The sequence below is a fragment of the Pongo pygmaeus genome, chromosome 17 (assembly GCF_028885625.2).
Source record: "Pongo pygmaeus isolate AG05252 chromosome 17, NHGRI_mPonPyg2-v2.0_pri, whole genome shotgun sequence".
Classification (NCBI taxonomy): domain Eukaryota; kingdom Metazoa; phylum Chordata; class Mammalia; order Primates; family Hominidae; genus Pongo; species Pongo pygmaeus.
The window spans coordinates 94,744,728-94,762,164 of NC_072390.2; the positions used below are offsets into that span (position 1 = coordinate 94,744,728).

Here is a 17,437-nt window from a genome sequence, read left to right on the forward strand (position 1 = left end):
CACCCATCCAGCCTGTCCTACAGGGTCCCTGCCTCCACCCCAGCCTGTCCCGTGGGGTCCCCGTCTCCCCACTCCTCTCGCAGCTGCCTTTGAGTGCCTCCCGGCCCATTATTATTTCAGTCTCGGCTTCCGTGAGACGTTTCCTTCTTGTCTCTTCCCTCAGCTGCTTCTGCTCTAAAGACCCTCCTGGTGTAGCTGCTGACTCCATCGCAGCTGCCCTGAGCGCTGCTGAATTCAGAAAACAGCCTTGGAGGAAACGTCTCTTTATCCCCCGTACAAATGCTGAGACAGGCTCTGGGCGGCCAGAGCTTCCCGGGTCAGCCCAGGAGATGGCCCAGACCCACAGTGCTCTTGGGGCAGCCCAGGCCCCGCCCACTGACAGCACTCATGGCCCCTCCAGCGGCAGTTTCAGCTCTCCTGGGGCAGCTCTGATGCGGGGCAAAGGCAGGAAGACGCCCATGTGCCATGGCTTCTGCTTCTTCCCAATGAATTGCAGTTAATGAAACAACACAGACCTGCTGCCAGGAGAAAGTGTGGCCCCCGGGCACAGGGCCCCGTTGTGGGGGTGGTGCGGGGAGGGCATGGCCCCTCTGCATCGGTGTCTGGGCCTCAGCTGTTTCATTATTTGTAAATGAAAGAACCTGGACCTCAAGTTGTCTTCAGTTTTCTGTCTTTAACACTCTTAAGATTTCGTTGTTAACGTGGTTCAATCAATTTGGCTAATAAGTTAGGTGCTGAGCTATAATTAATTATTTTAACAAAAGAAGTAATACAATGGATTTTTCTCCTGCTTGTTAAACTAAGTCATACGATTATAAAAATGAAACTTTATAGATGCGACTCCTGCCAACCCTCTCCCCAGATACCAAGTGCCGCCCTCGGCAGGGATGCCTGCATCACCCCAGTCATTTAGGGTCATTAAGGGGCCCGAGTAACACTGGGGCCTGAGCACGCGGTCGGGGTCTCCGTGTCCCAGCCCTCCACCCAGCCCCGACCTCTGCGAACAGCGCCACACACCCCATGGCTTGTGTTTCATGTGTATACTTGAAAGAGCATGAGTTTTGTAAACATGCTGCTGGCTCTTACATTAAAAACATGAAAAGGTAGCGGCAGCCTCCACACGCCGCCCTCTGCCGTCTGTGCCTCCGTGCCCTTGGCTGTTCCCACCCCGGGGTCTGCGGCGGTCAGGGCCTGCTTCCTCTTCCTCAGTTGGAGTGAATTTGGGGTCTGACTGAGGGCCTCAGCCATCGTCAAATGTGACCAACACAGGCCCTCCCCAGAGACCACATCTCCAGGAAGCACCTGCTCCTCCGGGTTTCACTGCAGTCACCTGAGCAGGTGCTGGGCCACCGAGTACTTCATCACACAGCGGCTGGCGGCAGGGCCTTGGGTCGTTTTCTGAAGGTCACCAACCCTTTGGCATCGGAGCAGGCAGAGCCTTTTGCATCCCCGCCAGGCCCCTTGCCCAGGTGGCCCCGGGCAACCTCCAGCCTCAGGCACCCGGTCCCAGTTCTGTTTACAGCTTCTCTTTTCCTGGCTTCTTTCCCCGTATTGACAAGATTTCAGTCTTAGGTTGGTCTTGTCTGCTTTGCTGCTCTGAGGAAGCCTCTCGGCTCCTAGGTGTGCAAGAAGCCAAGGGCAGCCCCTTCCCTGTGAGCATGCGTGTCCACACGCGTGTGCAGGTGGCTCAGAGCGTCCAGGGCTGTCCTCGGCTGCTTCTGGACTGCCCAGGTGGCCGGTCAGGAGTTTACTGTCACAGCAGCCCTGTGCTGCCATGGAAATGCGGGGTTGCCGTGTGGCCGCCGTGGTGCCGCCGTGGAAACGCAGGGTTGCTGTGTGGCCACTGTGGCGCGGCAGCCGTCACCTGCCCGGTGCTAATTGTGCCTCCTGTGTGCCCTTCTCCTCTAGAATTCTCTGGTGGTTGAGATCCCGCCGTTTCGGAATCAGAGGATAACCAGCCCCGTTCACGTCAGTTTCTACGTCTGCAACGGGAAGAGAAAGCGAAGCCAGTACCAGCGTTTCACCTACCTTCCCGCCAACGGTAACGCCATCTTTCTAACCGTAAGCCGTGAACATGAGCGCGTGGGGTGCTTTTTCTAAAGACGCAGAAACGACGTCGCCGTAAAGCAGCGTGGCGTGTTGCACGTTTAACTGTGTGATGTCCCGTTAGTGAGACCAAGCCATCGATGCCCCGAAAAGGAAAGGAAAAGGGAAGCTTCGGATGCATTTTCCTTGATCCCTGTTGGGGGTGGGGGGTGGGGGTTGCATACTCAGATAGTCATGGTTATTTTGCTTCTTGCGAATGTATAACAGCCAAGGGGAAAACATGGCTCTTCCGCTCCAAAAAACTGAGGGGGTCCTGGTGTGCATTTGCATCCTAAAGCTGCTTAAGGTGAAAAGGCAAATAGGTATAGGTATTTTGCAGGCACCTTTAGGAATAAACTTTGCTTTTAAGCCTATAGTCCTGATGTGGTCTTTAAGGATGGTGAACGAGCTTTGTGCTGGGCGGACGTCCCCGAGATACTTCTCCAGGGGTAACTTCATCTCCTGGGACCACGGGCATCCAGGCTGGGGCACCTTCTCCTCAACCTGCCTGCCCCTTACCCACAGTGGGAATGGCTCCTTTTCACTCATAAAAAAAAATCATCTTACCTTTTAACCTTTAGGGTGTTTTCTTAAAGAAAATACCATCCAGTTTGTTTTTTCAGTCCCTGAACCAGTAGAAGAGAAAGGTGTCCCCCACGCCATCCTGGGCTTCCTTTGTGGGTACTGGCCACTCCCCCCAGTTCGGAGAGGACAGAGTTAGCTGTCATCCTGAATTTTACTGTATTTTGGGTAAGCTTAGCTAACATCAACAATCTTTTTATATTGCTTTTTTTCTAAAAACTGCAGAGATTCCTATCATCTGAGAGGGAAATTACACACTGGGAGCTAATTGCAAAAGCAGCCGCGTTCTCTTAGTAAAATCAGGGTGTTTTTGAAGGTTTCCATTTTCTCTGAATGTAAACAGCATTTGTAATAGACCAGATCCTAAGAAAGCCCTTGAATCCCCACGTTCACACCAAACTGTTGGGACTCCCTGTTTTATCAGGCAAGCTCTAGAAATGCCTCTCAAGATGTGGAAAATGGGGTTTTGCTGTAAAGTCGCTGTACCCTGAGAGTGTCTGTGAGACAGAGCTGTAGGGATGACGTGCAGCCCCCAGCCCAGCCCTTGCAGGGAAGAGCCTCACGCTCAGTGACCGCCAGGATTGTGGGGAGGGCCTCACGCTCTGTGACCCCCGGGATTGTGGGGAAGAGCCTCATGCTCTAGGACCCCCGGGATTGTGGAGAAGAGCCTCACACTCTGGGACCCCTGGGATTGTGGGGAAGGGCCTCACGCTCTGGATCCCACTGGGGTTTACGTGGTCTGTGCCGCCCACACTTAGTGAGCCCAACCCATTCTTGGAACAAAGTACAATATATCTTACAGAAGAAAATATTTCATCTTTTTCTGAAAATATAATGATTGTGTCCTAATTAAACTTCAAGCATGGTTGACCAGAAATTGAATGTTTTAAAGAAAACCTAGGCCTTACAAAGAAGGATTGCTTTCCAGAGCAGTGCATTAATTTTTTTCTTATTTGCTCGGCATGCGGCAGTCCCCACCGTGGGTTTGAGCAGCACTGAGTTTAGCACAGATCACGCATCTCAGAGGCAGAAGGGGCGTGCGGGGAGCGTGCCTGCCCTCCACAGGCGGGAGGTGGAGGCCCCCAGGACCGTGGCCACAGCATGAAGCCGGTGGGGTTGAGCCGCTCCTGCTACCTCTCGTCCACACCCCACCCGGCAGCCGGCCGTCCTGTCCTACCAGCCGCACTCCTGCCTCGGTCGGCCCCGGTTCCCTTCTCAGCTCTGTGCCCAGCGTGGACATCTCTCCTGGACCCCCTGCCCAGTGTCCCGGCTGCACCCTCCACCCCACATCTGCCCCAGCATGGCTCAACGCAGGCCAGGTTCCCTAGGCTCGCCCTGGGCACCAGCCTTCGCCCGTCTTCCCTCTCTTTGCCTCCGTCGTCTCTTCTCTCCTGGATGTAGCACCATGGTCCCTGGGTGACCATCCCAGGTCCCCACAAGCACACCGACCAGCCCCACCAGCCCCCAGGGGCTCCCCGGCTCCCTGTCACCCCACCTGGTCCTGGGGGCTGCGACCGCAACCTGCACCAGACTGTGAGCCCCTCAGGCAGAGCCCCCAGGCTGCCGCAGGGCGAGATCCCCAGTGTTGACACTGGGCCTACCTCGAGGCCACTGTCAGTGTGGTTCTTAAATAAATAAATGAATGGATGGAAACCAGCACCCAGGTATCCGTGTTCCGTCCCGCGTCCCCGCTGCACTTCCTGCCTCTGCAACCCCGGCTGGGTCTGAGGACGCCGAGGCCACTCCAGGACCTGCGTCCTCTGTGCTGTGCATCTGTGTCTTGAGGTCCAGCTCAGACGGCTTCTGCCACATGGTCCAAGAGATAGTTGCCAGCTCTGCTTCCGCAGACCCTGGAGGTGGAGGCAGGACGGGTGGGTGTGGGTGGAAGACAGCTGGGTAGCAAGCACCGGCCTGACTCAAAGCTGCTCTTGGCTTTTTCCCTTTTCTATACCGTCGTCATGGGGTCGTTAGCAGTCTAGCTTTCCGCTGTGCCGATGAGCTTCGGGTCTGCATGCCCAGGGGTCACGGCAGTGAGGGGTGGACTCCTAGGGTCGTGAAATGTGCTGTTGAAATGCACAAGGTGACAACAGTGAACCCACTTACACTCCAGCTGTGGAATTCATTTCACGTACATGTTTGTAAAGTCAAGTCTCACTGTAGGTTTTCCTTCAAAATTGCCGTCCCCACAGGCAGCACAGGGAGGCCCCTCCGAGAGCTCCAAGCGTTTGGAATCCAGGTGCCCGAGGTGTCCGGTGCTTGTGGGGGGTGGGTTGGGGACACGCCTTGGCCACCAGCCGCCCGCACTCCTCATCTCAGCGCCGAAGGCGTCCTCTGATGACTCGGCTGAAGATGAGCTCAGTCCGCAGCCCCTGTCCCGGCCCCGCCTCCCGTCTTCAGGGGGCCTCACGTCTCTCCTTTCGAGTCAGAAGGTCGCAGTGGCCAGCCTCTGGGAATCAGGCATCTGAGTGCAGGGGGCCCCCGGGCTCAGGTGGGGCTAACGCCTTTGGCTGATGGTCTGTGATGGGGCCCAGAGGGAGAGTTCCCTTCACCCTCCCTGAGGGGGCAGGCGTTAAATGGGAGAAGTTCCCAGCAGAATGTATGAGCCCCATGAAAGGAGCGGGCATAGCCCTCGGGGAGTCCTGCTGGCTGCCCCTCCTGACATCCCGGGGTGCTGCCCGGTGAGGAAAGTGAAAACGTTGTCTGCAGTTAAAGGGGCTGGAACACACGTGCCCACAGAGAGGCTTCCTGAGCGGCTTGTCTGTCACTGTTTTTGTTTAACTGCGCCTGAATGTAATCTCCCGGAAGGCGCGTTAGGAGGGCTGAGGGATGATTTGGTGCCAGGAAGGTTGGCAGTTCCGAGAGGTTATTCCAGCACGTCAGCATTAAAGGAGAGAGGCGAACCTGGAACGTGGGGACCCTACCAGGTCTGGTTAGAAGGCGGTGTCCGCGTGGCCTGGAGCTTGCGTGAGGGGGTGCACTTGTGCCCCCAGATATAAGCAGGCAGGGCTGGGAATCTGTCTCGTGGGGGGCCGCGGGCACTTTGGAGAAAGAAAACCAAGTTACAAACTCAAAATTACCTACCAAAGTCAGTATTGTTTTAAACAAGAAAATAAAACATGACAAATGCCGGGTCTTTTTGTCTGAAGTTGTTTTAGTTGGTTACCTGGAAACGTTTCCAGGGCCCCTGAGCTGGGGACACGGAGCTCTTCCCCCATCAGTGCCCAGGAGAAGCTGCTCCCGGCCTTAGGTCCCTGTGGGAACACACAGCCAGCCCTGCCTCTGTGGGGGTCCCTTTCGTGGCCAGAGCCCCCTTCCTCAGGGGACACGCAGTCCAGCTGAGGGTCATCCCATGACAGGGAGTGGCTGCTGTGATGACCCAGGCACAGAAACAGCTTTGACCACAGAACGTGACGTCCAGGGTGTGAAGGCGTCAGAACAGATCTGCCTCGGGATTTGGGGGTCCCTCACCGGGGGTGGGCGTGGGCCCCGAGCCCAGGCAGGAGCCAGCTGGAGACTCAAACGTCACGAAGAAGGGAAGACGCGCTTCCCTCCCCCGGTACTAACCAGCCCCTCTGCCGGCCCTGCAATGATGACCTAGGCTTGAGAATCTGTTTCTGCCTCAAGGGGTAGAAAGGGGAATAGATTCCATTACTTCCCTGTTTGCAATGGATTATTAAATCCAGCGATAACCGTGGCATCGGAGAGGTGTTGGTACAGAGGGAGCCGGGGTCCTGTGGCCTTGGGTCCACCCCAGCGATCATCATGGGAGAGAGCTGCTCACGGTGTGAGCTGTGGGGTGGGGGTAGCTATGAAACTGAGGTCCCCGTGCACAGATCCCACCGCCCAGGGTCGACGGCTGGGGGTTTGTCTCTGCTGGCGCTTCCCAGGCAGCAGAACCGGCCCCTCTAGGAAGCCCCCTCCAGGTGGTGTGGCCCAGGCCCTCAGTAAGCTCAGCTGGGGCTGCATGAGCTGAGGGGCTCGGAGCACTCCGCAAGGGATCCGCCTGGTTGCAGACAAGCAGTCCTGGGCCGCCGCCTGACCTCCACGCCCTTCTGCTCAGCCCGGCAGCCTCCCCTTCCCAGGGGTTTCCCATTCTGCCTTTTCCCTGGACTTTCTGGCTCACTTTGTACAAGTCCCTGCATGGAAAGCTCGATCCCGAGACAGTGAAGTTCGTAAGGTCTCTGCAGATGCTCAGCGGCCCCAAATTGCCCTTTCTGTGCCATTGGCCAAAAGCACAGCCTGGGTGGGCCTCGAACACCTGTGGCCTCTTCCTCTCCCCTCCCCTCACCCCACACACTTGGAGGCACCCTGGGGCTGGGCCTGAGCTCCGCTCTCACTGCAGAGTGAAGCTGCCCACCTCAGACACCCAGGTATGGCTCCCGCATTCCCTCATCTGATCCTGCCACCTTGGCAGCTGCCTCCCAGCTCCTGACAACGTCAGGTCAGCACTGGCCTCGCGGCGCTCTGGGTTTCAGCCTTAAGAGACTTCCCATGTGTCGGCTGTGGGTGTCTTGACGCACCAGGGCTTGGTCACGGGTTCTCAAAGCGGAGATTCTCCTGGCACCCCTCGTGCGCCCTCCAAGGGCCTAAAACGCAGATGACCCACACTCCATGCCCTGTCCTGCACAGGAACCAGGGTGGTCTCCCCTTTCTGCAGCTTGTGGGGGTCAAGCCGGGACCCCCACACTGATGTTTCAGCCCAGCTCTGCCCCAGCTTAGAAGTCCTACCTGATTTCAAACAGAGCGGATGATGCTGACATTTCCAGCCCACAGCATGGCCTGCGCCGCGCTCCAGGTCACCCCAGGGGCGAGAATTCTGGGAGCCCAGCTGCTGAGTGCTTCTGGGGTTGGAGCTGAGCTGGGCCCACCTGTGAACAGCAGCCTGTGGGCCCCTCATTCCTGTTCTACTGAAAACCCCACAACCACCCGAGGGAGGCAGCTTTTATTAAATTTCAGTTTTTGTCAGTTGCCTTGCTCTTCAGACAGCAAGTGAGAGAAGTGTGTTTTCATGCTCACTGTCGACGTTGTGAGGGAAGCATGTTCTCACGCTCACTGTCGACGTTGTCAACCTGAGGGAAGGGAATTCTCTCTCACATGCTGTGGGGGTGCTGACCCCACCAGGCCTCCCAGGAGACCTCCCCAAACGTCAGAAGAAGGGCTCCAATTGAAAGGGAGGCCGGAGATGTGCTCACCAAAACCACCCCCAGCAAGACGCCAGGCATCCTAGCCACCCGACACTCAGGCCGTGCGTGTCCTCAGAACCTGTTTTAAAGCGGGAGGGATTTGGGGTGGAAGACTGCTCCTGCAGAAATCAGAGATGAGGGGAATAAATTAGGAAACCAACGTTGGGATCCAGACTGCTGTGAAAGAGCCACGGGGCTTAGCATCCGATGGGCGCACCTGGGGCTGGGCGAGTCCGGCTCCAGAAGGGGGGTGGGGCCGGGAGCCTGAGACGGGATGAGAGGGTGGGAAGGGGCTTGTTGAGAAATCTAAGGGCCACGGGTCACCAAAAACAAACCAGGAGGTGTGAGTCAGTGGGGAGGCTGGGTGCCAGGAAGCCTGCGCTCTGGGACATGCGTGGGGCAAGAGGAGCGCCCTGAGCTTGGCGACGCCGGCCGCACACCTGGGAGGGATCCGCCTGTCCACGTGGAGCCGCCTCCGGGCGGCGTCGGCCGTGCTGCTGCCCCACCGTGGCTCCGTGGCTCCAGCCGGAATGGCAAAGCCTGGCTCCACAGCTGCCTGGGAGCGTGAGTCACGCGCCCCACAGAACACAGCGGGCAGCCCAGGCGAGGATTGGCGAAAGCGACCGATGTGTGTTTTGGCTTGTGTGGTCTGTGGGAGCGTCCTCTGTCATCAGCCTAATTGGGCAACAGATCCCACCTCACTGTGCCCTGGAGCAGCACGGGGCCGCCACAGCTGCGGCCGTGGGCACCCCACAGCCTGAGGCCCCCCTCACGCTTCCCCTCGCTGCCGTGCCGTCCTGGCCCCGTCGCTGCCACCTGAGACCCCCATCAAATACCTGAGCTCTGCGCTTGTTTTCACGCTTCTGTATGTGTAGGAAGCCCCCCACCGATGTTGCTCGGGGTCGACGTGATAAACCTGAGGGAAAGGGAATTCTCTCACCCCCACCGACACACAGGATGGGTGTGGGGGCGAAGTGAGGTCATGAACAAAAGCACTTGGGCCCGTCCCGGACACATGGCCGGGGTTAGCCACGGTTGTCAGCCGCCATGGAGCTGCAGTTTCAGCCTCGAGGTCTGTGGCGTGCGTGGTTGGAATACTCGCCGGACTCACGTGGTTGTGACTCCGGAAGATCGTGCCTTCCTGGAAACCTTGGAACGCGCTTCAGCAGGAACGCCGGTGAAGAGTGGGGGAGAGAGCACGAATTCCCAAAGTGGATGGAGTTCGGAAGGACCCTTCTCTGTCTCCCACATCAGGCGGTGCCTGGTTGGTGCAGATTTACCCCCTGGTCGGCCGTGGATCCCTCACCTGCTCTGGAAACTGATCTTGGCTCTGAACATGGAGAAATGATGCCTCTCAGCCTCGAGGGACGGGTGAGAAGGCAGCTTCATCCACTGTTTTCTTTCATTGTTTGAAAAAAGTCATGCCCCGGAGGTGTCATTCCTGGTTGTTTATGTTGATGGCAAAACTTGGACTTTCTTGTGGTACAGCAAACAGAAGACAATCTGATCTTTGTTTTCTAGGGGTTTAGACTTTGAACAAAACCCCTTTTGTCCAGTACTGTAGCGCATACCTGGTAGAGTAATTCAGGCTGAACACAAGGTTGCATAAAAATGCGGGCATGGGGGAGCAGGGAACTGTCTTGGGATAATTCCTTGCTGTGCACGGCACCTGCAGCCTGCAGGCAGCTCAGCGTTAGATCTCCCCGCCCCCGACGCCAGATGTTACTGTTGGCAGAAGAAGGGGGTCCGGGGCACTGTCTCAGTCTTCGGGGCTTCCATAGTGGAGCACACCCGGCCAGGCACCTTGTAAACAACAGACATTTCTCTCAGCTCTGGGGGCTGGAAGTCTGAGGTTGGGGCTGGTACAGTCAGGTTCTGGTGAGGACTGTTCCAAGTTGCAGACAGCCAAAATCCTGCCATATCCTCACGTGGCAGGACAGGCGATTTCTCTCTCCCTCCTCGTGGGACGGCAGTCCCGTTGGATCAGGGTCCCACCCTGATGACATTGTTTAACCCACAGTTACCTCCTGCAAACACCATTCTCAAGTAGAGTCACGCGGACGGGGGTTAGGGCTTCAACATGAGGTTGAGGGGACACGAGTCTGTCCATAGCAGTGACCCCACTTGTCTAAAGCCACAGGGCTGGGCCTGCCCCCTGCCCCCCTGCCTGCCCATCCCCAGGCCCCCGTTCTTGCCCCCAGGCCCCCCCGCCCACCCCCAGCTGCTCCCTGTGCTGCAGACAGAGCCCCCGAGGAGCCAGGAGCTGCCGGGCACCAACCACACAGGAAGCCAACGGGTGGGGCAGGCTCGTGCCTGCCGCCGTGTCGCTCGTGCTGATTTTCATTCTCAGATCTTGTCACCTCTGTCTTATAGCAGAAGGGGGCCCTGATCTGGGAGCCGTGACGACCCCAGCTGTACCCCGGGAGCCAGGCCACACCAAGGAGCCAAGGGGACTACGTTGGGAGGAGGATGTGGTCGGGGCCATTAAGAGCTGTGAGGAGCCCCCAGGTCTGCCCTGGGTGAGGGGCTCTGCCTGCCCTGGGGCTGCATAGACCTGGCTGGGGCTTTAGAACACGAACCGTTCGAGGGGCTGCAGTGGGTCCTGGCTCCTGTTGCCGTGTAGGGATGGCAGCCCATTTTCCAGGCTTGGGGGTTCTTAAAGAGAGGCCAGGATTGTGCTGAATGCTCTTTGGCAGATGATGGCTGTGGCGGGGGCTTTGGGAGGGGAGGTCCTGGAGGAGAGGCTCGCCCAGCTCACTGCCTGTGTCTGTGGCCAGAATTGGCACCTGCATGGGGCCTGGAAACGTCGTGCTCACCTGGGGCGGAAGCCCCCATCCAGGACTCAGCTCCCAGCGTCACTGCTACCGAGGCAGAGACTGCAGCGGCATCAGGGAGAAGCTGGGCCCCAGAACAGCACCAGGCACGGGACGGGCCCTCTGTGCCTTCCACGGAGGACGCAAGTGTGAGGCCCAGGTCTGCGGGGACGGTTTACCTGTCAGCTCTGCACACCGCTGACCACTGCGCCCGCCTCCACAGACAGTCCCCGTGGACGCAGGGGCTGCCGTGGACGCAGGGGCTGCCGTGGACGATGGGACAGCCACCATGGACAACGGGACTGCCATGGACACCGCAGCCAGCCTGCTCTGTGGGAATATGCTTTGTAAAGCCGGCCAGCCCTGAGGCCAGCACTCGCCTTCCACACTCTGCTCTTTGTAACGAGTTTCATAAACTCACCCTCAGGTGATTGGTGTTTCTGGTGCACCGTTGCTTAGCTTGAAAATGAGCTGCCCCTTTTCTGAGCCCATCCGTTCGCCACCTCCACCCCAGCCCCGCGTGGCTGATATCATCAGGAGGCAGCCAGAGGCTGCCTGGCGCAGGGTGAGCCCGGAACACGGGCTCTCAGCATGAACTGGGCCTGTGCGGCTCCCTCCACGGGCTAGACTCCCAGGCTCTCGTGCAGACGCTCGCTCACTTCCTCACTGATAGGATGCGTCTTACAAGGCTCTGATTTACAGAGCAGGCGATCCATCTTCTCTGAAACCCACACAGAAAGCACAGTTTAGGCCAAGCCCAGGTGCAGTATGTTCGTGTTTAAGCTTCTTAGATGCTGGGATGTGGAAGCAGCCGTGTGGCTTTCCTTTGCTTGTGAAGGTGAGTTTGCACTTTCCAGCTTCTCTCTGTGTTGGGAAGGCTGCAGCTCTCCAGGACATGACTTAGCAGAGAACATCCCGCTGCATCTTCATAAGCCAGCGGGTCAGGCGGGGCCATCCTGAAACATCCCCCGTGGGTGCCGGGTGCCTCGCGCATCCCTGCCGTCCACGGCCCTTTGTCCCTGGCTGTGCTTCGCACCAGTGCCCCTTGGGGCAAGGACAGGGAGATGGGGCAGTCGCCTGGGGAAGGCCCAGTCCCAGTGGGAGGCAGCCTCAGAGCAGCTGGGATGGCACAAAACGCCGCTGCCAGGGCTGAGAAACCATCTGGCCAACCCCAGACTTGAGCCGGACCTCATGGGCAAGACTGGGAGAAGCCTCGTGGAGACCCCAGCCCAGGGAGGGGCACTGCAGCAGGAACAGGCCCGCACCTGCACCGTCAGCCCGGGGCACCTTCCAAGCACGGTGACCACGTTCACAGCTCATGCTGCCAGCTCCGGGCCAAGGGACCTGGACTGGCTCTCCAGACTCACAAGATGCCGTCGTGGGCGGGGCACATGCGGTGATCCCAGGTTTCAAGTCGCTGCCCCCAGCTCCCTGCAAATAGCTCTGGGCGGGAGAGGAGCAGCGGGCAGGCACACGAGTTTATTCCTGAGAGGAGCGTGTTGCCACAGCCTCTGTGGACTGGAGCCCCGGGCTTCAGAAAGAGAGGGAGCACCTGCCTGTGGGTGGGGGGACAGGAGCTGCCAACCTGGCAGGGTCCCAGCGAAGCATCCACTTGGCCTTTTGCTTGCCCCTGGGGGTGGTGGACACATCAGTGCTGGGCCTGCTCCGAACCCACAGGGCAAGCAGCCCGTGCGTCCCGATGCCACTGCCGGCCGCCAGCATCCTGGGGAGGTGGGTTGCGTGTCCCAGCGCCCTGTGCCCCTCGCCACCACCATCTTAGGTCAGGACTTCCCCAGGAAGAATCCAAGTGGCTGGAGAGATGCGGGGGTTAATGCCGGCGCCACCGCGGTTTTAAACTGGCCGTGTCTGCGCCCTGTTCTTGGCGTTCTCCAGCCAGCAGCAGCAGACGCCACCCAGTCGCCCCGGCCCCAACGGCTCTCTGGCATAGCCGGCCTTGGCCCGTGGGGCGGCTGACTTACGGGACAGCTGTGCACGGGGCCTTTAGTGTCCGGCAGAGCTGGCAGGTGAGAGTTTTTAAAGTGCTCGGGACACTTCACAGAAGAGGCACACTGGCCCCCGTGCCTGGCCATGTTTCTGGGCCCTGGCTGAAAATCCCGTGCAGCGGAGAGAGGATCCCAACAGGGTATTAATTTAACCTTCCAGCCATGTGCTTTTGCTTAAGATCATAAACTCTGAAAATTACCAGCCTAATTTAGAATGGAGGCTTGGCCTTCGGGACACCAGCGTCTTCTGAGCGGGAGAGATGTGGGTGCCCACCAGCGTCTCACTCCCACATCTGGGCCTGTTGCCGGTGACCCCTGCACTCAAAGGCGCAGGCCTGAGTTCACAGAGAGCACTTGGCCAAGCCCTGCCTCTGGGGCTCCCCATCTTCTGGCTTTGTCGTGGACTCATCATTTCTGGATTTACCACATGCTTGAAGCTGGAACAGCAGGAAGGGGCAGTTCCAGCTCTCAGTTCCTGAGGCCCAGCTGCATCCGCAGAGCTGGTGGGGGCACCATGGCCTGAGGCCAACACGCATGCCCTGGATGAAAATGACTCCAGCTCTGTGGTCTCCAGACGGCAGTTAGAGCCCCACCCTCCACAGACACTGCCTCCCGCCGCCCCTTCAAAAAAGTGTTGCAGCCCAGGGTCCAGATATTCGACTTTCTAATGTAAAGTGAGGCGGGTAGGCTTTCCCAATCAACATGAGGGCGCCGTCTCCTCCGCAGCCCCCTGACTGGCACAGGCAGTCCTGGGGCTCTGCCCCAGCCGTGAACCCTCAGCTGAAGAGGCCAGCCCCAGAGGCAGCCACTTTCAGGTGGCTGGAGGCAGAGTCCTCCCCACAGGAACGACCCCAGCGCTGCCAGGGCCTGTGCACCTCCTTCCGCCCGAACTAAGGAGAACTTGCGGGGCTGAGAGCCGCAGACCCTCATGAGCCAGGCGTGAGCGTTGTCTTCAGATGGGACCCAGTGGGCCTCACTGTTGTGACGACTGAATGTGACGTCTGGGGTGTAATTCCAGCGCGACCTGGTCCTGGGGTGTCATTCCAGCGCGACCTGGTCCCTGGGGTGTCATTCCAGCGCGACCTGGTCCCGGGGGTGTCATTCCAGCGCGACCTGGTCCCGGGGGTGTCATTCCAGCGTGACCTGGTCCCGGGGGTGTCATTCCAGCGTGACCTGGTCCCGGGGGTGTCATTCCAGCGTGACCTGGTCCCGGGGGTGTCATTGCAGCGTGACCTGGTCCCGGGGGTGTCATTGCAGCGTGACCTGGTCCCGGGGGTGTCATTCCAGCGTGACCTGGTCCCGGGGGTGTCATTCCAGCGTGACCTGGTCCCGGGGGTGTCATTCCAGCGTGACCTGGTCCCGGGGGTGTCATTCCAGCGTGACCTGGTCCCGGCGGTGTCATTCCAGCGTGACCTGGTCCCGGGGGTGTCATTCCAGCGTGACCTGGTCCCGGGGGTGTCATTGCAGCGTGACCTGGTCCCGGGGGTGTCATTGCAGCGTGACCTGGTCCCGGGGGTGTCATTGCAGCGTGACCTGGTCCCGGCGGTGTCATTCCAGCGTGACCTGGTCCTGGGGTGTCATTCCAGCGTGACCTCGGCGGTGCTTGCAGGGCGGGATGGCTGACGAGGCTGGCGGGGGAGCACACCTGTTCTCCCTCCCCTGCCCCGGGCACCACTGCAGAGGCAGCCCCTGGCCTCATCCTCCAAGCTTCACAGCTTGGGCCGCACTCCCCGTGTTCACTGTGGCTGGACTTGCCCCAGGCCAAAGGCTGGGGACGCCTGGGCTGCAGAGCCCCAGGAAGGCCTGGCACGACCCTCAGCAGAGTGTGGCTTTATGGGCCCTGGTCAGTGAGCTGCAGGCTGCGTCCTGGGAAGGCCTTGGAATCACGATGGCCCCATGATTTTCTTCCTGCCTCCTGGACGTCAGCACCTCCTGGTCACCCACCCTCTAAAACCTCAGCCTCCCCACTCAGTGTGCAGGGCGGACGCTTTAAACCTCAGTCTCCCTACTCTGTGTAGGGCAGACGCTTTAAACCTCGAGCTTTCTACTCAGTGTACAGGGTGGATGATAGAAAGATTTGAATGAGTGAATGAAAGTAGGGACTTGAAAAATCAGCACAAAAGCAACAAAATGCAGCAACTCCACTGGGAATCCCTGGGTGGAAAGCTCTGGTTGACTTCCTCCGGACTCAGGCTGGTGAGATCCTACAGCTGGGAATGGCCCATATGGGTTAGTCCCTGTGATGCCTCCAGTGTGGTGGGAAGGTGGCTTGGCCACCACGGATGACTCGCACCTGCCCTCACGACCGCCAGGACCTGTGCGGGGGAGGAGGGGGCGGCTGCAGGGGAGGCCGCACATGGCACAGGTGCTCCGGCGTCTCGAGCTGCAGGAAAACGCCGTCTCCATCGTTCGCAGCTGCTGGTGGACCCCTTGGCACCCAGCCGTGGCGGGGAACAGCTGCATGGACTCACGGGCTCAAGCCCGGGGCTAAATATTTTCTCTGGAGTTGTGGAAATGCTTTTGTTTACTGCAGGAGGCTGCCAGGCTCTCTGTGGCGGCGAGTGTTTGCACCGGGAGCCTGTGTGCCGGCTTTGGGGGCCACGCATAGGTCCCCAGGTGGTGACGGGAGGGGAGTTTCCCTCCCTGTGGCTGACCCTGCTGCCAAAAACCCACCAGTGTGCAGCCCACGGGGAGGAGAAAACAGGCTGAGGAGACCTGCTCACAGCTTGCCGTCTGCGTAGCATTCGCTCAGAGTGGCACCGCACATCTGTTAGGAATTTACGTGCCCATTGCGAGAGCTTTAGAGCCACTGAGCTGTCTGATGTCTCCTCTAAGTAGCACGAGAGGCCTGAGACCAGCAGGAAAACAGCAACCGCAAGAGTGCCGGCTGGGATCCGCCTCGCCGCTCCTGCTGACTGTACGCCCTGCCTGTTTGCTTCCTGACACCCCCGCAGAAGTGGGCACAAAGGCTGGGGTGGGCGCGGGCTGGGAGCCGGTGTCGGCTCTGGCCCAGGCCTGGCGGAGCAGCCTTGGGGACCCGGCACCCGACCTGTGGGCTCTTCCCCAAAGCCCCGGACTTCTAGGGAGGGCTGGGTGAGAGAAAGCTCTAGAAACTCGGGAGCCCCCTGTTCCGTCCAAGGCTGCCCGGTCACAGCCTCCACACAGCCCGTCCCTTTAGAAGGGGAATCGGGAGCACCGTGGAGGTGGTCCAGCCTCCGCGACAGTGTTTTTCTTTCGCAGTGACAGACGGCTTCTCCTGGAGCAGTCGTTCACCTTTGCAGTTGGATTTTTACTGACTCCTGAAAGCCGTCTTGTTGTGTGTTCGAGTTTACCAAACATGCAGACATTTATCAAACCGAGTGTCAGAAGCAGAAATGCAGTCGTGCATCCAAGTTGAAATTTTCGCTTTGATTCCTACAAATCCACAGGCCCCTGGGTCCAGGGCTCCCACTGCAGTTTGCAAATGGACTTTTATAGCACGTTAGTGCTGCAGGAGGTTCCAAGGAAAACAGTCCTTGCCAGTATTAGAACCAGCTGCGACTCTCTCGGCCGATGACTCACGCCTTTTTTTTTAATGGGGTGGGAGAACCAGGCAGGAGACAGAGGGACCCAGTCAGGGCCCTGTTGGTTTTGCGGAGGGCGTCCCAGCCACAAGCCTGCCTGATCATACTCATCCGCAACTCGTGTTTATTTAATTTTTTTTTCCTTCTCACAGTTCCAATTATAAAAACAGAACCCACTGATGATTATGAGCCTGCTCCAACCTGTGGACCGGTGAGCCAGGGGTTAAGTCCTCTCCCAAGACCATACTACAGCCAGCAGCTCGCGATGCCACCCGACCCCGGCTCCTGCCTCGTGGCCGGCTTCCCGCCCTGTCCGCAGAGAAGCACCCTGATGCCAGCGGCCCCCGGCGCGAGCCCCAAGCTCCACGACCTTTCTCCCGTCTCCTACACCAAGGGCGTCGCCAGCCCAGGCCACTGTCACCTCGGACTCCCGCAGCCGGCCGGAGAGGCCCCCGCCATCCAGGACGTGTCCAGGCCAGTGGCCACGCACCCCGGCTCGCCCGGGCAGCCACCCCCGGCCCTGCTGCCGCAGCAGGTGAGTGCGCCTCCAAGCAGTAGCTGCCCCCCTGTTCTCGAACACTCGCTCTGCCCCAGCAGCCCCTCTCCTCCACTCCCGCCCGCCGCCCAAGAGCCGACCTGCCTGCAGCCCTGCAGCCCAGCGTGCCCGCCCGCCACGGGCCGCCCGCAGCACCCGCCGCCCACGGTCCGCAGGGACGAGTCTCCGACCGCCCGGCCACGGCTGCTGCCAGAGGCGCATGAGGACAGTAGTCCTAATTTGGCCCCTATTCCTGTAACGGTCAAGCGAGAGCCTGAAGAGTTGGACCAGTTGTACCTGGATGACGGTGAGTGCCCGCGGCCATGCAGATGTACGCCCAGCCCGGTGCCGTGGCGTGAGCTCACGGAGGGGCCGTGTGCGTGCTGCGTGTGTGGCACGTGTGGAAGTGCACCGAGGCACCGGGCTGGGTGTGGGGTGCGTCCTCCTGATATAAAGTGCCCATGCGGTGCCACGGTGTCAGCGCCAGCTGGGGCGCTCGCCATGAGATCTGCTCCGGTGGTCTCAGCGTGGGGCCCTTGGCGGGTCCTGGGCTGCAGATCCTCCTGTGAGACCTGTCCCGGGGTCTAAGGCTCACATTGGTGTCCAGGTTTGCTTCTGCAGCTGAATATGGAGCCGCACGGCTCAGGCCGAAAGCCCTGACTTGGAGAGGGAC

The 17,437-nt window shown here is 59.4% G+C and overlaps 1 protein-coding gene across 9 annotated transcripts in view; it reads left to right on the forward strand.

The window, feature by feature from the left end:
• The window catches only part of NFATC1 (nuclear factor of activated T cells 1), a 136,524-nt gene that overhangs the window by 74,077 nt on the left and 45,010 nt on the right, over positions 1-17,437 (forward strand). For 5 of the 9 annotated variants that reach the window (XM_054461083.2, XM_063653861.1, XM_054461077.2 and 2 more), the window contains 2 exons: positions 1,909-2,041; positions 16,382-17,071. In XM_054461083.2, the coding sequence (XP_054317058.2) occupies positions 1,909-2,041; positions 16,382-17,071 (823 nt within the window). The remainder of the gene's footprint in view (positions 1-1,908; positions 2,042-16,381; positions 17,072-17,437) is intronic. The other 4 variants (XM_063653863.1, XM_054461079.2, XM_054461080.2 and 1 more) reach the window with 1 other exon arrangement.